This window comes from Neodiprion pinetum, chromosome 1 (assembly GCF_021155775.2).
Source record: "Neodiprion pinetum isolate iyNeoPine1 chromosome 1, iyNeoPine1.2, whole genome shotgun sequence".
NCBI classification, from domain to species: domain Eukaryota; kingdom Metazoa; phylum Arthropoda; class Insecta; order Hymenoptera; family Diprionidae; genus Neodiprion; species Neodiprion pinetum.
Window position 1 is genome coordinate 2312628 of NC_060232.1, and position 22876 is coordinate 2335503.

At 43.4% G+C, this 22876-nt stretch overlaps 2 protein-coding genes across 6 annotated transcripts in view; one reads left to right on the forward strand and one right to left on the reverse strand.

Annotated features, from left to right (window-relative positions):
• nAChRa3 (nicotinic acetylcholine receptor alpha3 subunit) overlaps nucleotides 1-18860 on the reverse strand; it is a 60315-nt gene extending 41455 nt beyond the window's left edge. For 4 of the 5 annotated variants that reach the window (XM_046609141.2, XM_046609142.2, XM_069132994.1 and 1 more), the window contains exon 1: nucleotides 16380-16831. The gene's annotated coding sequence lies outside the window, so the exon portion shown is untranslated. Of the gene's footprint in view, nucleotides 1-16379; nucleotides 16832-18798 lie in introns of those variants that run through there. The other variant, XM_046609143.2, reaches the window with a different exon arrangement.
• Nucleotides 18861-19529: 669 nt separating this feature from the next.
• LOC124210791 (dynein regulatory complex protein 9) lies at nucleotides 19530-21959 on the forward strand. Its single transcript, XM_046609151.2, has 7 exons — nucleotides 19530-19606; nucleotides 19802-19971; nucleotides 20076-20177; nucleotides 20236-20476; nucleotides 20681-20887; nucleotides 21041-21172; nucleotides 21275-21959. The coding sequence occupies exons 1-7, from the start codon at nucleotides 19550-19552 to the stop codon at nucleotides 21473-21475; spliced, it is 1110 nt and encodes a 369-aa protein (XP_046465107.1). The 5' UTR covers nucleotides 19530-19549; the 3' UTR covers nucleotides 21476-21959.
• Nucleotides 21960-22876: the final 917 nt, after the last annotated feature.

Here is a 22876-nt window from a genome sequence, read left to right on the forward strand (position 1 = left end):
GTATTTTCGAGCCATTCCGATCACTTTCGCATTTTCAGTGCGGCATATCGGATCCGGCATTTCGAATGTTGAAGATTTCTCAAATCCGACGCAATTTTTAAAATCGGTGACCTCGAGGACACTTACATACCAAGTTTCAAGGAATTTGACTGCAAGGAAAAATACATTACTCACAGGCGTAATCTTATCGTCGTTCAAAATTCACGGCGGGTTGACCGAGGTGACGGGAAGCGGCTCGAGGTTTGAATCAAGAATTTGTCGGACGTTCGTTCCGGAAAAAAAGCGTCAAGACGAAAGAAGCGCCAAGGTTCCTCCCGTCAGTCCCTTGTGAAAAATTTCATCCAACGTGTATTCTGCGGAGAGTAGATAAGCGACATTTTCTCCAGAGAAAGACACATTGTGTACATAGACTGCATTTGTCGAGCTGTCGCTGTGCAGCTGAGATCCTTCAGGACCAATAAGAATCCCGGAGTGGGTGTCGCATCCCCGAGAAACTTATCGACCGAAGTACGCGTCCGTAAAACTCGGGGTGTCTATTGGCGAAGCGAGGATCAAAATCGCATGCCATCTTTTCCCCGAGCTAAATTCTTCGTCAATGGTAGTGTAAAGTTGAGAGAGAGGAAGAGAGAGAGAGATGGATAAGATGGTTCTTTTTTTTTTCTCAACCCCGACGGACATTTTTCGTTTCCAAAAAAATACGTACTCGGAATTTTGAAAGGTGTTTCGCATTTTTATGTCGGGAGGGAAATTCGGTTTCACTCTTTCACCCTTTTCGCGAATTCTCTCGAGATATACGCACGCGTTGATTTTTGTTGTCCGAGGTCACGTATTCGAGCTTTCGTATCGGTAAATTTCGGTCCGCGTGTAGAGCAGAATGCTTCGAAATTTTTACGCGAGTTTATTTAAACTCCGACGTTGCTTATCGCAGTAACAATGCATGTACGCGTAAATACCGATGAGCCAGGATTAAGAGACGATCTGCAGAATCGACGATCATTCAAGAATCGAGACAACACAGATCTGCAAAAAAATATTGTTTTTCAGTTGCAGGGGATGTTTCTGGTAAATTCATGTTTCCGAGTTTGCTGAATCGAAAAATGATTTCCGTTTTCCTCCATCGCGTAAAGTATTCTTGCAAAATGCAAAGTTTTGGTATAAAAAAAGCATAGCAACAATGAAAAAAACCACCATTTTATTACATTGAACTAAACGATATTCCTTACAAAATTAAACAAACAATTTCTTTATTAAATGTGCTTAACATTCCGTGTTCATTATTTTCGTCCGTGAAACCTTTTCTTCTACTCTTTGATACTCCTCCGAACACGCTTTCGCTTTCCATTTTCCGTTGCCCCGTTCGTATTTATCCTCGAGTCTCACCCTAATTCCTATCAAATGGATGTAAGAAATCACTCTTCCGTAGGATTCTTAGAATCAAGAATACGATACCAGATTTCGAATTAAACGTGAGTTTCCACTGTAAGCTAAACTTCTTGAGTATTTTACCCGATTTCAGTGTGTAAAAGTCTACAAGAAACGGTATAAAAACCGTGCGCAGTTTTTTGTTTCCAGACCTGTGTAATCCGAAAGTGCAACGTCGCAAAATATCGTTCGCAGGCGGAAGATAATTGCGTGTATTTTTGCACCCTCGGTTTCCGCCGCGAGTCGAGGAATCGAAGGACGTGCAGCTTCAGCGCCGTTGGTCGGTTCGAATGAAAAATCTCGGCTTCTCCTCGGAGCGATATTTCTTTAAATTTCATGAGGATTTACGGGCTTGGCTGCAAGCCTAGACAATGATTCACGCCCGATTCATGTTTCCAAGGAAGAGGGCGAAGCCCCTGTTACGAGGCTTTAACCGCCGGAGTCACGATACATCTCTCGGCTATTAATTCCCAATTAGTTTGTCATTGATCCTGCGAGCTTTCGAACGTCAAACCGTAACGCGAGACGAATTTATCCCCTCCCCTTCACCCCCTTCCGTACCTCGCCAAACAGCCAGCCGTTCATCGCGTGCGCAAAAAGCTGTGCATTCGCCGTTGACTGTTTTAATTTTTTGAATAAAATGTCATTCTAATTTTCATTCCCATTCTCTCCGATTGTTTCATCAATTTTCTTCTCATTGAACTCGTCTCGTTCTTACTTTTATTCTTATTCTTACTCATTTTTACGTTGTTGGTTTAATTAATTACTTATTTACCTATTTATCAATTTTCTCTTTTCGTACTTGCCGTTCGTTTTGTTTCTATTTATCTTTATGTCTGCTGTTTTCTTTCTTCTTGCGTTATTTCCACAACTTTAGTTTTAATTTCAATTTTAATTTTCTGTTTAAATACACGTTTCACGACTCTTATTTATTGCCCGGCAAATAAAGTCCGATTCTAGTATGTACCCGCAGTTTTCACTGTTTCAGAAACAGCCGGGATACTTCTGGAGGTACCGAACACCGAAAACACTGATCTGTACTACAATCTTCTATCCTTGGGAGGAAATCGATGTCCGTTCAGCAAAACGAAAAGGGAAATAAAGGACCTTACCGGCGTCGTCCATTAATTCCTGCCCCCGTACAAAGATGAACAACTTTTTGACAAGGTAAGACGGACACTCTTTCTTACATGGAAAAAGAACGATATATCCTGACGTTGAAGCTTGTATGACGGAGATCTTCTATCGGTTCGAGTGTTGTTACCACGAAATGTGATTATCCCCTTGAGCGTTCGAGTTTCGGGAACACCCGTGCATCGGCCAATTTCAGTTTAATTAACTAATTGCGAAGCGGGCTGAATGTCCCGGAGATTTCGAAATGTTCCCCCCTTCTCTTTTCTCTTTCAGTCTCGCACACATATGTTTACCCGCAGGAAAGAAAAGTTTCTCGAGATAAAGTTTACCATCCCTCGAAAGTTTCCGTTTGTTCTACGATATTAGGTAGTAATTGAATTTCACCGCGTATCGGTGATCCGGGAAAAAAACGTCCCGCAGAACCTTTAACAAATTTTCATTCGTAAATTGCCGATCGTACAAAGTTCTTGCCTTTAATTCACCGCCGGCGTTGATTTTCGCCTTTGAACTTTGATTACTAACGTCGCGAAAATAAATAACCAGGATATTCGGCGGCATATTCTCCTCGGCCAGCTCTTTACGTGCGCGAAGAAACGCTCCGGCCAAGGAACTCCCCCGGGAACAACCTTCGGTTGAGGACTAGCTCAGTCTTCCCGCGGGAGGGAAAATGGGAGAAGTCCAAGCGACGTGAACTCGCGGAGCTTCGGGATCCGCGTTCCATATTCCAGAGTCCACGTCCACGCGGAGTCTCCGAAGGCCCGTCCTTTCTCTTATTCCCCGATGTTTCCCGCTCTCCCGTAACTTTCAACCCGAATTGCTCATCGGTACCCAACGAGACGTGGGACATCGATTGTTTGACACTTTAAATCACGCTGGGACGCAGCTTTTTATTTATTAAGCGTATACTTTTATGTTTTTTGGATCCACACGGTCCCCGAAATATTTCCAAGTCTAAAAAAAATATATATAATTTATTTATTTATTTACTGAAAAAATAGCACGTCTAGGCGTCTAAACGAATGGTCAAAATTCTTAATTTTCCACGAAAACTGCATTTTCTACCAATCTGCTATGAAAATCCGAATGCCAATTTTTACACAAACTTAATACACAGCAACAAATTTTACAGCATTTTTTCAAAATCTTTCTTCTCGTCGTTTTTGTTTGTCTGCCATGTCGGATCCGCCATTTTGAATTTTAGAATTTCGATTTCAGATTCGCAATCGGTGACACTAACAGCCCATGTATAGAAAATTTCAAGTGAATCGCGTGTAAAGAAAAATGTGTGCGTGAAAGTGTTAAAAGAGTATGCGTTAATTTTGCGATTTCCTTGAAATATGAACACACAATAAAGATTTACTCTGCGGTTTCATTCAATCACGTTCCATGCGTGGCCAGATTTTATTCGAAACAACATCGACGAGTGGCATTTTTCAAAAAGCCTCTTACGCTACAACTCTTGTCGCAGGAAACACGAAAAAAACAAATAACATGCAAGTTGCCACCTAATTCGCAATTAATTAAATTATCAATCGCTAATTATTAGCACAATCAGATTGTACCCGACTCGTTCGATCTTAATTTCCACGTCAACTCTTGTTTCTCACGCTCCTCCGAAATGTTCGACACAAGAATAGTACCGCGATAAGCTTTATGAAAAGCACCATTTTTTCACGTCGTCTTGAATAACACGTGTGAAACCTAATCGACCGAAGCCTTCGTGAAAACGCGTCGTTTGACTTGAATATTGAAGGAAATAAAAGACTCGTACAGTTTCATTGGCAGATTAGAATTCGAATACGGAGTAAGGAGCACCTCTAACAACAAAATAGATTGTATTTCCCGAGAGTACTTTGTGCGAATCGCCGTACAAGCATCATTCAAGCGCGTCGACGATACCGCGTTAACCAGAGAAAACAAATTTTCGCGTGCCGATAGTTTTTGGCGGATCTCGTGCAGACCCTGGCGTTTTTTGCATCTTTTTTTGCCGGCTTCGAGCCGTCTGGCCGTCCGGTTTGCGGGACGAAAAACAAGCGGGGTCAATTTTTCACGGTAGAATTAGCCGCGGAGTGTACACGGGATAATCCGACTCTAAACCGGGCCATTAACCGCTCCTTTCTCTCCGGGATGATCCCCGTCTGCGGGAGATCACGGCTATCTCAGCAGCCGTCGTCCACTCGGGGCGATCGAAGAAGAGTAAGGAACCTCTTCGGGTTCCCGATTCTCCCTGGAGAAGGCTTCGCCGCGCGTCTTCCGCCGGCTTCGCTAATTGCGTCGGGCTTTTGTCGTCGGCTACGAAACGCCGAGAGCGAGAGAGATAGAGAGAGAGAGAGAGTGAGCGTAAACGACGGCGATGTTATTACTCCGACAACTCGCCTTATGCAATTACTTACGCCTCGGAAAAGCGGCCCAGCTGTGGGTCGTCGGCTGACACGTTGTATTATAGGTGGGAATATTTCCACGAGAATTACGAAACTCGATCAGCCGACTGATCTCGACCCTTCGTCCTGAAAGGGATGCATCGCGGTTGTAACCACGATTCGACGCCTTTGAATACCGAGGGCGTGGGGACCGCGTTCAACCGGGACTTGAGGTGTTGCGGGACGTGTATTTACAGCCAAAAGTGCGGCTCGAGGAGAATATCAAACGCTTCGCGCTGAGATGAAAATCTGATAAAAAAAAAAAAAAAGAATCGACGAGACGATTCGTTTTTAATAATAACAGCGCCAGAAAGTTGATCAATCATTGTTTAAACAAATCTATGGTGTATTTTTATTTTATTTCATGTAAAATGTGATCATTGATTTTTTTCAACATCTGTGATGTTTTTTTTTTGAACTTTAGGTGATTACGAATAATTCTGTTTTCTGAAATTTTCTAACGCTGTATTTACGAAACTATTCGTTCTATAATTTTAAAACTTCTTCAGTGTAATGTACAGGCATTTACAAAAATTCAGGATTTTTGATCTATTTTTCAAAATTTTTTAAATTCTCGAAAATGGGTTTTTCTGAATCGCCGAAAATTCCAAAAAAAATCATAGGTATTCAGAAGAATCAATGAATTCATTTTATGCGAAATTAAAATAATTTCACTGGAGATTTGTTGCGCAGAGTTTTGTATAGCTTGTTAACAACTTTTTGATATTGTTATTATTCACAATGAATTATCTTATAAACTTGGTTACGATTGATTTTTTCAAATTATCATCTCATCCTGAAGAATTGTATTCAGGGAAGAATTTCGTGGATATCTTCTAAACGTTGAGCATTTTTTATTACAGCGAACGACACTATATTTAATCATTTTTTAAAGTCATACGAATCACAATTGAGTCACTTTGGAACATTTTTTCACAGCTACTTGCAATGAAAAATAATACTCCAAACTTTATTCCGGGCATTTAAGATCATGTTTTTCAAGTGTTTATATATCATTTTACATTGAAAAAAGAAATCAATGTTATGACGTATCTAGCGTATGTTCCCCCTTGAGGCGATCTGCGGTACAACTGCTGCGAAAAAATTTAACCTGCTCCAAAATCGACTCGCTTCTCAATCAAACTTCATTTCGGATCGGAGCAAAATTTTTAGGAACCTTATTTGTTTCGACTATCGTAATAATTTTTCCACACCCTTGGCCCAAATTGTACCTTACATTCATTGACGGATCATTCTTCGTCTTTCGAATGCAGGGCTTTGAAGTACGCAAAGCGTGCGAGTAGTTATCCGTCATCCTAGTTTTAATGAAAAAAATTTATCCAACAATTTTTTTTTGTGCGAAGTGTATAATTTTGATTAAGAAATGAGTCGATTTGGAACTACGATAATTTTTTTTTATACTAGCTGTACTTGTCCCCCAAATCGTTTCAAAAGTATCTCCCCACTAACACTTTGCGTCATATCCAATGCACATTTCGAGGTGTGGATGCATGGATCCGATCGACTTGTTTCCTGATTTTACAGACCGTTGAAAATCACCCCGAGTTCACTGGGCCGCACATCGCTCTTAAATCCCTAAAAGCTGGCCAAGAGTCGGCAAAAATAGTTATTTTCTAGGGATTTTTAACTATCGGAATAGTTACAGCGGTACATCTAGTATGTGTTGTAACTCTTAAGGAAGAACAAGGATCCCTATCTTAATCGATTCTTCTCCAGAAAGAAAGTACGATTTGAACGTGGTGCTAGAAATTATTAATAACAATGCATCAAATAGTAAATGAACAATGAACGTAGTCATTCTTTTTGCTTTTTGGTCACGTTCTGAAAAGTCGTGATAACGAAAATAATATTGCGTCAGAAGTCATATAAGATCTAGCTCTGAAATCAAGCGGAAGTTGTCGATGAAACATTTATTAAAAACATGTTTATAAAATTAGGTGCAGATAGCTGCCGATTTGACTTGTGTTATAATTTTTATGCGATGATTTTTGGTTGCGTTTTTGCCACTTTCATTTCAGTTTTTCATAGGTTTCGCCTCTGAAATATTATTTATCAAAAATTGGTGAAAATAATTCTTCCATGTGACTTTTTGTTTTTTAATTCTTGCAGAATCTGCGAATGATATGATAAAAAAAATCTCTTACGCAAGAAACGTAATTTTCCTATTTGTGAAAATGGTATTAAAAAAAAAAATCTAAATATCACGGCAAAAGATCTCGTTCAAACAGATGCGTCGAAAAAATTTAAACATCCGTAGAATTGTCGCGAAATTCAAAAGACGTCTTTGCTAAATTTGTATCAAAGTTTGTACAAAAGTGGAGACAAGTCAGCAGGGCGGGAAGAAAATTCTTGAATAAATTCTACGCGTGGCTCAACGTGCCTGTATTCTTCACAATTCAAAACGAAGGGGCGTTCTTCGTCAAGTTGGAACGACTTGAGTGACAGGTCAAAACGGATAAGGATAGAAAAGGTTCGAGAAGAAGATAGCCTCGAAGTACTGGCCTACACCATGCAAACGAGTCTCGGAATTTCGGGAAAGTTACAATCTGCGAAGGTAATTAAGGCTGTCAGAGGAGGCAGTCCGTCAGAAGCATCAAAGTAGAGAAAATCCATGGAACGTGTTAGGGAAAACATGCCGTCAGGCAAGGAGACGTTATCATTTGTTGTCGAAAATAAACTGCCCGGAAGTCAGTACCCGTCAGGAATCTCTATGGGATAAAGTTGAAAAAAATTTAATGATTATTCGTCACGTTGGAACCATTTTTGCGCCATATTATACGAGTTTCAATCGACATTAACAAAAGGTTTCTACTTTTCACCATGTGTTCGGGATTTGGATGCACTCTGCGTTGGGAATATTGTTATATTACTGTTGCACTGGTTAAATTCTCACGCTTCGCTTCACCAGCTGTGTCACGTTATTTTACAAAACACCGCGGTACTGAAAAACCCCTGACTGCATAAAGCGCGAAACGTATCCGCTCGACTCTTCGCCACTATCGGTACTTCTTTGTGCCCATGCTGTCAATTGACTTCACGCACTCGTTGCAAGCTCCTTGACCTCTCGGATTCAACCCGCGATTATTTACACGCTTTTGCGCACTTTGAAAGGCACTCGGTCTTTTTTTTTAGATTTTTTTTCCACACGGTTTTAATTTTCTACAATTTTTCGAAACCATGTTATTGATCGACGCAGTTTAAAAATCTGACAAAAATTCTGAAAAATCGTGTGTTAGATATCAGAATTTTTAAGCTCAGAGCCGGAGTCGGAGAAGTTTTTCCTTCTTACTGTTTTCAACCTTTTTTCCTTCCAAAATTGGAAGAGGAAGTCATTTTACTATGGATAGCTGCTGAAACATTTTCATGATTTTTAAAAATTGTAGAGGATTAAAACCGCGTGGAAAAAAATCTAAAAAAAAATCGCGAGCCAAACCCGAGAGGTCAAGGGTCGGACCCAGATCGAAATGGTACGTATGGGGCACATACGTGTACCAGTCTGCACGATTTTCGATCGCTTTGTCGTCGTTTACCGCGTTTGAAAATCAGGCCATCCCGAGGCGTTTCTCAAACCAAGGAAACCCCAACGACCTATTATTTCAAACGTCACTAGCGCTCCTAGCGTCCAGTCAATAAAAATAAACCACCCTTAACGTGCCGGCCGTAGCTATTCGTTAAAAGCTAAGTGTCGGGAGAGAGAGAGAGAGAGAGAGAGAAGGAAGGACAAGGCGGTGCCAGGAGCCGGGATCTAGTTTCATGGAGGTTCTTTCGCCACGACGAACTTTATATTATCTCATCGTGAATGCAGGTTGATCTACATGCCGTTAAAGCTCGCGCATATAACGGAGGAAGGTCGCAATTCGCCGAGGCGATCTCGTTACTCTCCTTTTCTCCTTCAATTTGTCATCGGGCGCATACCTGACGGCGAGTTTCGACGTGCCGCAAGAATACGGCGCTCCCTTTTCTCCCGCGGGATCCGGCCCGACAGCCGAGCATTGGGAGACGCACTTGCTTCGTACCCTTCAGCTGTATACGCAACGTTGTTACGCAGTGTCCCGAGTGCGGTTATAACACAGTTTACACGTACCTACCTCGGGAACAAACAGCATCCAGGCTCGGTTACCTTTGGTGGAAAATTAAACGTGTTTTGGTAGGCCGCCTTCCTTCTACGCTCCGTAATCGAAACCTGCAGCTCGTGTTTACTCGCCAAAGACGTCGTTTGCTTTCGGGCCGAAATTGTACGCATAAATCAGCCAATCTTTCAGACGTGTTTAATCACCCTCGTCCTAATTCTTCTCTTCGAAGGACCCATTTTTGCCCCCGAGGCTTCGAACACTTCTCAACCGTGCCCACTGAGCTAAAAATAATCGATTGTTTCGTATTTTTGTTATCAGTCTTAACAGCGGAAAATTTATTTATTGATTTACAGTTTCATTCAAAATATTTTTCAATATCGGGTGAAAATATTCATTCATCTTTCACTTGTTGTATAAACCAGATACTTGTTAAGTAAGACACTGATACTTGGATCCCATAAATTGATGTTGTATCGCGTCGTAAATAACAACAAGCGATTGTGAAAAAAAAATAATCGATTACACTCGATTAAACGGGAAACATATTTTTCACTTTTGGTCATTCTGATACCCTCGGTGCTGTTTTCCTCCTCGAATTTTTCCCCGATTCAATCATCGAGCGGCCGGTCAAACCTCGCCACAATATCGAATTTTCGCCAATCGTCTCTCGGTACGTCCAGAAGCCGCATAATTATAATATAATCCTCGGCTCGGCGGGCAGCTCACGCAGCTTTTCAACAGCGGCTAATAAACGGCTCGGCTGCACCGATCCGAGGGAAAATTAAACGGCGAACGTGCAGTCAGTTTTAAATTATAACAAGGATTCGAACCGTCTCCGGTTCGCCCGAAACTCGGGAGCCGACGAGGGAGCGCGAAAATGACCGTGTAATGTCCAAGTGGATGGAGCCGCGAAATTAAAGCGAGCTCTCGAAAATCAAGGGCGAACCTTGCAGATTACGCTACACGCTCGCTTCGACCCCGAGAACCTTGGGGTCAAGACACTCGAACCGGGTTCGTAATTTATGCGTGTACACCGAATCGAGTCCCAATTTTCCCGATAATTTGAGCCTCGTCTATTCAACTTCATCTTTTCCACCGCAAGCTATTTCGCCAAGATACCTCTGCCGATCAAATATCCTTTGCTTCTTCGTTTGTTTAAATTTATTTGCTTTCTTTTCGCTACGTGTATTCAACATTTTTTCAATCGCGTATACATATATTTATATAGATATATATTATTATATATATATTAAAATGGTTCACAAAAATCGATAGTTTTCTGTTTTTTCTTTTAATTTCACAATTTCAATAGTTTTAGGAAGAGGAAATGAGACGCATGTTACAATTTGAGCCGTTAACAATTTTTTTAACGGTTGCTGAACGTAATTTTCCATTTTTCGTTCAATTAACGCGAGAAAATAATTTCAGTTGTTTCGGAATTTTGCAGCTCGGTAACAAGGCGATGTACATGAATTCTCGATACATATTTTTGTAGGATATTTAATGCTCTAGAAAAAAGCTTATAATATTTTAATACGTAAACTCTTTCAAAAGTTATTCGAGAATAACACCGAAAATACATGTTTTTAAACTAATCAATTTAGTGAATAAAATGTAGTCATACTTTTTGGTACTCTAAGTAAGTAATAAAAAATAACTTACCTAAATATACGTCGTCTCGCTAATGATTTTAATGAACGCGAGAATTAAATAATTTCGTTTTAAAATCACCTTTTTTTGAGTAAAAAATTAATTTGCTTAAGTTGAAAACTAATTGAATCACACGATTTTATAACTGTTGAAGTGCCTTTCAAAAAAAAAAAAAAAAATCCACAATATTTTCTCACAAGTCTAATATTTTCGTTGTTGATATCGAAAAAAGCGAATTTTTCCACGATTTCAACTTTAACGTTGGATAACTTTTGAAAGAGATTAGTTATCAAAATATTACAAGATACCTTTTCTCTGCAACATTAAATTCCCACCAGAAATATGTATCGGACATTAATGTGGATCGCCTCGTTACTGAGCCACAGAACTAAAGTTAATTAAAAAAGTACAGTGAACCGAACAAACTGATTTTGCGTTGCAATTACCAAAAAAGGATCGACGATAGCGCAAAATGGTTACTCGTAACTCGTTTTTCGTAATCCCAGCAACACTCGAACAGTTTATTAACGATACCTGTTTTACTGAATTTTTCTCAGTGCTGGGAGTGAGAATGAAATTGAGCTTTCATCGACGTGGTGCACGTATCGCGAAGCGATCGAGACGACGCGATACCCGTAATGCATGGCTTGCACTTTATATCCCGCGTATCGTGGCTTTGTACACATATCATTACATTTTTTACCTTTGTACCCACGTTATACAATGCAACGAGTATACGTGTATGAAAAAAGCGGCAACTTTCGAGACGAGCCCTTGATGTTTATGACGTCATAACTTACGCTCATCCCCCTCCGGGCCCTTCCTTCATCCCTTCTCCCCCCTGCACTATTTCGCTCTCGCGCTTTCTCACCGTTCCTTATCCCTTAGGAATATTCGTACAATCCCTTGAGCACAAAGGGGGAACGCTGGAGAAATATTGCTGGATTTCATCCTCGTCAAAAAAAAAACCAAAAAAAAAAACCAAAAACAAAAAAAAGAAAAGAAAAGAAAAAGTTGGACGATGGGAGAGGGTGGAGAAGCGAGGAAGAAAAAATGCGAAACGAAACGAAACGAAACGTAACGAAAACAAAGGAAAATAAAATAAATATACACCGACGTTAAGACGCTGCCTGCGTGTCTGTCTCTGTTGGGAGACGAAGAGAAATGCGTGTCAAGTAAAGCGTAGGTGTGCTTACACGTACACGCGTGTATCGGGCACGTGTGCGAATGGCAGCTACTGTAGTGACTCGTCCCTGACTCCGGGGAGAATTTAAAATGGATTCTGATCCGGGGCTTCGCAAAGTGCTGCGTCCGATTGACGTCTCGATCCTTGGATGGCAGGCGAAGGCGTTCGCGGATATTCGAGGAGACTTCTTCTTCATCTTCTTCTTCTTTTTCTTCTTCTTTTATTTTTCGTCTCTTTCTCCTCCTACAACAGCAACCACCTTTTCGATATTCCACTGTTTTTACACTCGCGTCTCTCTCTCTCTCTCTCTTTCTCTTTCCCCTCGCGATATTTTTGTTCTCCTTTATTTTGGCTTATTCTCTTCCTTTTCCACCAGATGTTCGCGTCCTTCGATTCTCGAGTGCAATCTCCAGTGTCCACTTTCCTCAGATCCTCGGTAAGAAGCTGCCCGAAGTATACGTATATCGGGTTATTTCTGGCTTGATCAAATCTCTTGCGTAAATATAATCGACGCAGACCGCAAGAAGTCGACTCCGTCCATTCCCGCAATTTGTTTCACTTATTTTTATACCGATTACCGTAACTCCGCCGAGTGACGTGACATTTTTTCACAAAAACGTTACCTTCATTTCTCCTTTTTATACTCGTCAATGTTCACAGGCATCTGCAACAATGCTCAATTATTTTCGGAGCAGATTTTCAACCCGGTTTTTGTACAAAGTTTAGAAAAGAGCGCGTGTAGCGCTCGAGGCGTTGTAAAATCAGGGATTTTCAGGGGTTCGTTGGTTTCCCTCGTCGTTGTTCCGAGAGAAAAAAAATTCTATTTTCCATAAAAATTTTCCCCTTAGTTTGTTTATAAAATGGGAAGATATTTACCGGCGAGAAAAAACCTTCGATCAAGGACTGAAAAATATATTCATAAAGCTCGTGTAAAAATTGGAGGCTGATCGGTTCATCCGTTTCCGAGAAATCTTGCTTACCGACTTTGAAAACATAGTTTTAAGAAAAACCCGTTCAACGTTTCAAAAGGACTTTCAAACGCTCCGTGGCGTCTTTGCAAATGTGCGCGTAACTTCGAGAATATTTGTCGGTTCTACGTGAAATTTTCTGTGTATGTACTCGAATATACGTACGTTACGAAAGTGAAATTAAAAAAGAATCGAAATAATCGGTTTTTGGAATATCCTGACCGGATATAACCCCTTAACCGATTCGAGTACCTTGTCACTTTATCTTTATCCTAATGCGAAGTAATCGAGGGAATCGACTCGCCGATTTTGCGCAACAACGATCTTCGTCCTTGAGTAGTTGCGTTCTGATTTTTTTTTAATTTAAAACTTTCGTCGACAAGCTTACACCGCGAGGTGAAACTTTTTCAAGCCGTTAAACCCGGGCCGCGAAGCGAGCTATCTCGCCGGTATTTTCGATTAAACAGAAACGAACGATTCTCAAACGGCAACGAAGGTTGAAGAATGCGCGTGTAGATTGTAGAATCAGTCGTACGATCTCGCTTTTGCGTAGGTACAGGAGCGTATAGCGTCTTTGGCCGTAAGCGCCGAGTGAGTAGTAAGTAAGAATGTGCAAAAGGGGAGGAAAAAGTTCGCATTGTAACCGCGAATAGTGTATTCAGCTGAAAGTGAACGCAATTATTTCCGATGGAGGATCTTATCGTACCAGTTGAATGCAAATAATTTCCATTCCGTGGAGAGGAGAATGAGAGAAAGAAACGAAGGAAGAATGAAAGAAAAAACGAAAACAGCGGGAAAATGGGAGGAGAGAAAAACCGACCGACTGTTATATACCTATATATTCTGCTTATGCAACCAATAGATTATACTTTGAGATGAATGCCGGCCGGATGATTGACGATCCTTCGCCCTGCCTCGAATACGATTGCCCGATAACTTTAAGGTACGTGACGTTGAATTTCCGTACCTTAAACATACAACGTAACGCCGAGAGAAATGAAGTGTGACCAAAAAGTTTCGTTCGCAGATCACAGTTTAATTTCGTGGAAATGAAAAACTCCCGTACATATAAGCGTGTACACGCGGAAAGGTTCGATATTGAAATCTATCGAGTGTCGTCGGGTTCGTACGCGCAAACAATGCTGTCCGTTTTGCTCTCGGAAAAACGGTCAATTTACTAGGAAAATTAAGCTCTCTCTCGATCAACCTTTTTTTTTTTTTTTTTTTTTGCTTCTCGTTTAGCTTCTGTTTTTTAATTGGGTTTGCACGTACGTTTGGGTACAGGGTGTTGTTTTCCCACCCAGCGCAACTCGATCGAATCTCTTCAGCTTCCAGAGTCCCTAAATGACAATATCGTTAATCTCTAAGGACATTGCCTGCAAATAGGTATCGATCGACAACGAATGAAAGGGTTACAAATCGGCGGATACAGAGTGCCGAAATAACCGTGTCAAATTTGATATCCCTCGGTGAGTGGAACAACGAGAGTACCTCGCGTTGTGAATTCTTTCGAAACCCCGGCGTTGGGTTCGTGAAATCTGACGCGAAAGCCAAGATCCGTCTTCGAAAGGTGATATCGGGCAAGAAATTTTCCTCCCCGTTGCCGTCAAGGCTTTTCTCGCTTTACGAGGTGTGTTAAAAAAATAACGGGAATTTTATAATGTTGCGTGTTGCGTTAGAACGATTTGCGCGATATCTTCGTTTTCGCGTTGGTATTTGTGGTTAGACGTATTGGATATTCGGTTTACCGTCTGCTGTCAAAAACGTTACATGTGTTTTGGCAAGATCGATGATTTTGAAAATGGATCGGAGAATTCGTTGCTCCTGCAGCTGCTTTATTGGTAAAAAAAAAAAAAAAAAAAAAAACCGTAACGATGCCCCAGCCTCCATATTCGCCAGAAATGGCTCCGTATGAATACATTAAGAGAACCTTAAAACGGTCGTCGTTTTGCAAGCCTAGACGAGGTTAAAATGGCATGGCTGAGAGAATTGAACGATATCCCAAAGAACGAGTTCAAGAAGTGTTTCGGTGATTGGAAAAAGCGCTGGCGTATAAGTGTATAATATTTAATGGGGAGCATTTTAAAGTAGGTTTATATATGACGTTGTTGTAGACGAACGAATGAAATTCTTTTCCATAAAGACAACAAAAAGAAAAGAAAAAAAAAAAAAAAACGAAAATTCCCGTCACTTTTTGAACACACCTCGTATAAGTACGGGAGCAGAAGTTTCTTTTAAAATAACTCTTATATCGAAAGGTGGTAAAAATCTCGTTGATGGGAGTTTAGCGGGGAACGGATACGGACGATAAATTCGAACTCGCATGAAACATCTCGCAGCGTTTCGGTCCGATTTGAAATTCATCGTCGGTACGGATTTCCTTTCCGTGCCAATTCCTGGAGAAGAGGAAGAGGAGAAACCGGAAGGAAGTTCCCCGAACCGGGTGAACCTCCCGGTGGATATCGGTGGCTCTGGGGCATCATCCATCCTCCCTTTCTCCCTTGCTGCACCGAGTCTTAACCCGGCTCTCGCACAAAAGCACTCGCCTCTTTCGCCAAAGACACTTTCGGAATTGCTAAGCAGGCCGTTGGCGCAATACGGGGATTACGGCGAAGGTGCGTCCTTCACTGCCATGTGCACCGGGTAACGGAGGCCGATGCCGCTCGTTTTCGCGAAGGTGAAACCGGCGGCAAGAGTTGGCAGCCAAACTTGTTGGAACTAAAAAAATGCAGTTCAGCCTTATCCTTGTAACTCTGCGAAGGTGTTTCGCAAAATTTTGGTTTTCGGACTTGACTGCAACCTTATCCGAACGAACGTTGGGACGTTTGGCTGCTAGCTTCAGCCTCGTCTAGTTTTTCCTGCCTGTTAATCGCCTTTTTTTACTGCCTGACTTACACGGAACGTGCAGATAATTGTGGCGATTCAACGTGGTTTAAACCTCTTGCGCGATTATTTTCTATACAGAGAAGCCTTTCGATCGTATCGGCGAACTTTCGCTAAGCCTGTCGCTAAAGTATCGAAGTCGATTGCAATCGGCGCGAAACGACGATCCGACATCCAGTTTCAATCCCATTGTCTCGAACCAGTTCCAATTGCTTCAAATGCCGCTGTGTTTAAACAACAAACGCTCCGCAACTGCTGCCGCGTTGCAGTATCCGTGTCGTACTTACAATTAGCCAGTCTCTAAAGTCACGTCGGATCGTTGATTCGATGCCTAACAGCGGCTCTTTACCGCGGTCGAACTGAGCTCGGCTCGAGCTTGCCGAGTCTGAAAAAGCAGCCCCCAAATTACGTGTATTTTGTAAATGTAAACAATGAAAACTCTCGATACCGCGGTCACGTGTCCTCGACGGTGTTACTAACGGGGGTTGGTGATAGACGTGGAGTTGCGAGGCGAGGGTTTTTTCCTCGGGACGAAGGAGCCGATCGCTGCGCGATCGGAACCCGCGCCCTGTCCCGATTCACAGCGATCACCATCCGCCGCAGGGTACAGACAATAACTCACCGTTCTGAAGGTGATGGGATTTCCGGCGTAATCTCAAGCCTCGCTCGGTGTGACTGCACGTGAAAACCAACGATAAAACACCCGCGATTATCTCGCGACTCGGTACGCGAAACAGCGAGCAGAGCGAGAACCGTGCACTCCTCGCGAAAACTCGGCGCTACGCGACGAAGATGCTCGAAATTCTCCCGACGGAGAAAAACGCGGGGGTGACGAACATCGGCGGTGTTTTCCAACAACGTCAACAACAGTAGCAACAGCAGCAATAGCGGCAACGACGACGACAACGACAACGACAGGAAGAAGAACGGCGACGGCGGTGAATACGGGGCGAAATTCTACGAGGAGCCGCCATGAAATCGGCCCGAATTTAACCAGCGTCGCGACGCAGTCGGTCGAAACTCGAACACCGAGTGCAGCCGCCTTCGCTATCGGAGCTCACCGCACCAGCTCAACCTCGGATTCCGCCACCGCCCTCGCCCTCGCTGAAAGCTCGGGTGGATCGACGACCACGGCGCCGTCGCAACGCGACGCGCAGACTCCGACCTTCCTCGAGCTTTCGCCACGGTCCGGTCCATTCCTGGGTTCCCCGTTCACCCGACGCAGGGCGTCGCGACGCCGTCGCTCGGCCAGCTGACGCGACGGCTCGAAAAAGCACCCGCCAGTCCCGAGCTTTCCACGACGACTCCGTCCGTCCGTCCTTCGGATATCCATTTTCTTACAAATTTCGAGAGCTTGCAGGATCCCTTTTCCATTCCGTATCGTATAAGCAGGCACCTGCTGTAACCGTAACTTGTCGCTACTGAAAATGTTCGCGTGTCAAATCATGTAATGGTTTCTAAGAATTCGGCGTTTGATTTTTTACACGTGATTTGTTATGTAAATTCGATCGAATATGTAATAAATTACGAAAAGCACGAATCGTAAAGTATGCCAGGTCAAAAATTATACAATCAACTGTACGAATTTTGATCTTTCGTAATTTTTTTAGGTGATTTCTTATACATTTTATCAAATTTACTATATAAATCGTGTAATAATTGACGCGCTGAATTCTTTCAAAACATCTTACGATTGGACACGTGAACATTTTCGGTAAACATTCTCAGACGTTCGAAATGCGCGCGTTATTCTGACCTCCGGATGAGACGGTTGGCGGTAATTAGCGAAATTGGAATGTAACCGGCTGCTGATTATCGGCAACGCCGGCACCGGATTATCAGGCTCGTTCGACTCTCACCGCGAGACCATTTCTGGGACTTCCGAGTGACTTGTAAGGTAAGTGTACTAGTTATTAACACCTTTGGACCCAATTGTTGACCCTTTTATTTGACAAAATTATCAATTTACGGCACAAATTGTGAATTTCTCGATGAGTAAAATCAATTGCCAGAGGGTTAGACAATTACAAATTTGGTATTTTGTAATTTTAGAACTGAGGATCAACCAGACACAACCGAAACGGGTCGATAATTGGGACAGGATCAGTAACCGGTACGCTTACCTTATTGAGAAATTTTCAGAGTTCAGAGGATTTTTCCAGCTTTCGAAGGCGGGATTTTACGCGCGATCGGGACGAAGAGCGGAGAACCGACGTGTGGCCCGAATCGGGATGATGTAATAAAGGGGGACAAGCACGTGCGGAGGACGGTCTGGTCCATTATCTCGCGATCTTTGAGGGCGGAAAGGAATACCGAGAAGAACCGGGAGAGGATTTTCGAGGACCTAACTAGGTATGCCGGACGGCCTCCTCGACAATGCAGATTCAATTAAAAGTCTTCGCTGGGAAAAGTTTTCCAATCAAAACTAGGACAAGCACTCTTCTCGCCACATTCGAGCGCGGATAAGTCAACGAAAAGAGGCACTGGGAAAAAGTAACTAATTCACCGCCCCGCGCAGCCCGATCAATTTTCATTCGCTCCAACCTTCGCTCTCTCGTTCCGGTCGATCGAACCCCGGGATAGTCGAAAATTTTCTTTCGAAGACAATTGAAACGCTGCCTCATCGATCGGCCCTCGACGATATTTCAAAAGCATGAATGGGAATCATCGACACGCGGTGAAAAATGTTCGGAACAATACTCGGAGAGTGAAAATTTCTCATTCGTCGTGCTACGGTAAACGAGAAAAAAAAAGTGAGAGAATATCAGTTGGAAGAATTGAAACGATTCGCTGTTGAGATGGACGTTTGATCGAGATAAAGTCCAGATTTTTCATCCAGTCGAACTTTTCACCAAGCATCGGCTTATCGAAAACTTATTGAAAAGTGGGTGAAAAATAAAGTCGCAGGAGAGACGGATCAGCTTCTGACGGACGGAAGGACGCAGAAATGACTCACGTTTCCGGATCAAATTCATTTTCACTCACGTTTCGTAGACGTTTACCGGATATTGAAGCGTAACCAAGGACCGTAAGAAAGTTACCAAAGTGGCTGCAGGAGCTCGGGCGAAATAGGAGGCATAAAGAAAGCCGGAGTCCCGTCGGAAGATCGTTTCGACAAAGGGAATAAGCGCGAGTCCCTTGCAACGACCGAGCCGACTGCCGGTCGTAGTCAAAGCTTCGTTAATTAACTGCAGGAGCAACGCCTCCGGGAAACGTCGTTGTCTAGTCTGCATCCAGCCAGCCGGTGCTTTCAGCATCGAATTCGCTTTAGTCCGAGTCAGTGGTCCGGCAGGAGATACTCGGCAGGGTGTTCAGTGTTCACAGTTATCCATCCGGAGCTGGCGCAACTCCGGGATTCATCTTTCGCGATGATGAACAAGTTCGGCCCGAATCAGCAGCCAGGTTAATGCTTCACTGGCAAAAATCGCCTCGAGACTATCGCCGCCGCCCTCGATCCAGGTAAACCATCCCTGGCAATTTGCAAGAGTGGATCCCGAGTCTAAGCTCGGCGCTTACTCCTCCCCCCACCCCCCGCCACTCTCTCTCTCTCTCTCTCTCTCTCTCGCTCTCCGTGCGATGATAATAACGCCACACGCCGCAATTGCTGTGCTCAGTTTCCCCGGCAACGACTGCGATGGATCAAACGACCGCTTCAAGGCTTAGGGATAAAGTCTGCGGGGTAAGTATTGTTGTTCCAGCCACGACTACATTAAGTCCGGGCTCCTTTATTAGGGTTCTGCCGGTTTTTCTCGTTAGTGTCATCCGACGTGCCTCTGTTTAATTTTTTACGGAATGCTCGGGGATGAAGACTTGGCTTCGTTTTTCGCCCGAGGGGATCCCGATCGTCAGGTGAGCCGAGATTCAGCCGGAAACAGCACCGGTTTACTCGAAATAAGACCAGCGGTCGACTTTTACTTCGCTTGAGATCGGCCGAAGGTGGTCACACTTCTGTTTTCAAAGTCGGGGCGGCGGGTGTCTTGAAACTTTTCTCGACGTGGATGAAGGGGAAATTACCGTCTCAAGTTCAAATTTCTTCCTCCCAAGGCGGTCGTTCGTGGGGTAAAAAATGGAACGGAAGTTCGTTTAAGGACCTGGGAAAAAGACGTAATAGTATCGTCCCTGGAAGAATGCCTCGAACAAATGGCAGCGATCCTTCAAAGGAACAATTTGAAGAAAACTGGTACTAATTTGAACTTCGTGCCGACCGACGTGAGGTGAACTTTTTACTCTCTGCGAAGTAATGAAAATTTTCTTCAACCAGGAGAAATTTCGCGTCTATAATCTTGCCATGCGCTTCCAAAATTATTCCTTCCCGCAGGTATTTGGATCTGATCAAGTCACGTTTACTCTACACCAGCGAGGAGCGAGCCATAAAGGATATGGAGACGGAAGCTGTTTTTCAAAAGCTCACAAGCGACAGGTTCGTCTCAATTTCGAAAGCTCTCGTTGTTTTTGCTCACGCGAACATCTCCTTCCAGTACAAAGCTGGTAAACATCCTGGAGAATACAGTCCAGGAGTTGCGGTCAAGCGGATCGTTCCAAGTCCTGACAACGATCCCGAAAAGTTTTACCGACGCACAAACAGAGGAATATTCGATCCTCACCAAAGCGGAGAAAAACAACGAGGAGGTGAAACGGCTGCGAGAGCTAATCGCTCAAGAGAGAACAGCCAACGAATCGGAGAGGAGAAAATGTGTCGAAAAATTGTCGACGGTTTTGGTACCTTTTTGAGAAACTCATATTCGGGATTTTTCGTTTCAATTTTTATAAGCTAGATATTATTGTTATCGCTACCTCGAATGCGCTGTCATCGTTCTCAGTCGTTCGCAGGGTGAAAATCTCTCTTTTCTCTCTTCCCTCTCTCTCTCTCTCTGTCAGCTGCGGTAGAGTTCGTAAAGAGATACTTGACGCCTCTCGTTTCAGAGAGAAATGGAGGCACAACAGGCAAAGGGCAGAGCGTCGATCGCGTACGTTTCTGCTTGGGAGAAAGCCAGATGCGAACAGAACATAGCGCGCTGTCGTTTCGCGGAGAAAGACTTACGCCGAACTCTGGAGAAGCTCGAGATAGACGAGAAAAATGAAAATCGTATCACCGGAGACATCGAAGCTTTCTTGTGCGACAACATCGCGGTACGTAAATCTGACAATGAGACGAACGCGTTTCTCGCAGTCATTCTGCACTTGGTTAAGGGGTGAAGGGGCGAGGGGGCGGGGGGGGGGGGGGGGGATTTTAGAACCTGCGAGCTGTATCCCCTCCTTAACGTCGAATTTCACGCCGGACAGGAAAATGAGGAGCTGACAATCGGCTGGGAGAAACGACACGATCGAGAATGGACCGAGTATACGAACGAGATCGGGAGGCTGGAGAAGAAGATAAAGTTGGAGAAAACAGCGTTGGAGCTACTGAAGGAAGAGGTAAGCTTTGCGATATTCGTTTGAATGATCGAGGCGGATGGTGGAAGTGAGTTGTTTCGTTTTCCGCCGTATTCTTTCTCCGGACTCTCTTTATAACTACAGCAACGAGAGAAACAGAGTTTCATCGACACGTACTTGGCGGAGAAAGAAGCTGATCGCAGGAAGAAAGAGCTCGAGGAACACGTGCGAAAAAGTACGATTAAAATTCAAGCCTGGTGGCGGGGTGTTATGGTGCGCCAAAAGTTCGGCCCGTACAGACCCGAAGAAAAGAAGAAGAAACGCCCGGCTAAGAGCAAGAAATGAAGTCGCAGCCTTCGAGGATAAAAAAATTTTTAAAATGGTATAAAGTTCGTAACCATCGACCATGCGAAAAGCAAACGATACATGTACAACCTCCCGGTTAAAAAAATAAAAAAATTACCCGCCGAGGTAGTTACCTCCAAATTGCCTCGGGGCTTTAAATTCGCGTTCGCTCGGTTGCGAAATATTCAGCAGCCCCGCGACGAGGCGGCCGCAGATTCGTTCCTATAATTGTATAAATATCCATATCGGGTAATGCATAGAGTGAAAACGATTTTATCGACAAGAATCGCGCGTCTCGATGAGGCTTTTCAGTTTTCATCTCGCACAAACGAACCTTCAACGATCCCGTTCGCAGGTACAATTGACACATGTTACATCTGCGTGTGTACTTCGTCAATCGGAGAACTCGAGGGTATATCGATTTTCAATATACGCGTAGAAACAGTCCGGCGCTTGTACACTTTTTAAAATATAACACCGTCAAATTTGCAATTTCTTTCCGGTAACTAATAAAGGAAAAAATAGTTACATCAGATAAAGTTTGCTTTTTATTTCAACCTGCTGCTACCTGCCGCTTGATTATACCGTCAACCAAAAATTTCGAATCTTATTTATCAACGTAAAAAATAACAAAGACAAACTTTGAAAGTAATAAATGAAGATTTTCGTTATTATTCGGTGTGTAGAATCATAATTTGTTCATTTAAATAGAAACTCGGGAAAAACCAAAAATTTGTTTCTGTCGATCTGTGTAATTCAGACCTATCGCGTGATGTTATAATCTCGAGAAGAAGAAAAAACGTCGTTTTACCGACAAGATAGTCTACGCGTTCAACACTGTGTATATAATATAATGTAATCCCGTTGAAAAACGAGGGAGATTTCTGCCGTTCAAGGCGGCGCGGATCTACGCGTGTACGTATTTGCCCAAGCACACGGAGATTTCGGCGAAAAGGAACATCTTGAAGAAACGGCCGGGCGTCTCGAGGGAATCTTTTTTATAAAGCAATTTTATGACAGCAGCCGGCCGGGCCCTTTGAAGTCGTAGAATCGGCTAAGTATCGGTGTTTGTCAGACGTCAGAGTCAAAGCGGGGTAGTTGCCGCTTTGAGAAACGAGATCGACCCATGATCTCGGCTGCCCCTAAAAAATCCACCTGGTATTTATCAAAATTAGGTCCGGGCGCGTGTCTTTCCGTGCCGGGAGATATTTGCAAGGAACCAGGGAGCGAATTAAGAGGCGCGTCACGTAGCGGCGGTAAGATAGCAGGTGTTTTAGTGAAAATAATAACGAATCGTAGCCGGCTGTGAATCCGAAAGTGGAACAGCCCGGCCGAGATTCAGAGGTTTGTTGCCTCTGTGCATGCGGTTCACGCGAGGAGGCACTTTTCCCGGATCCACGA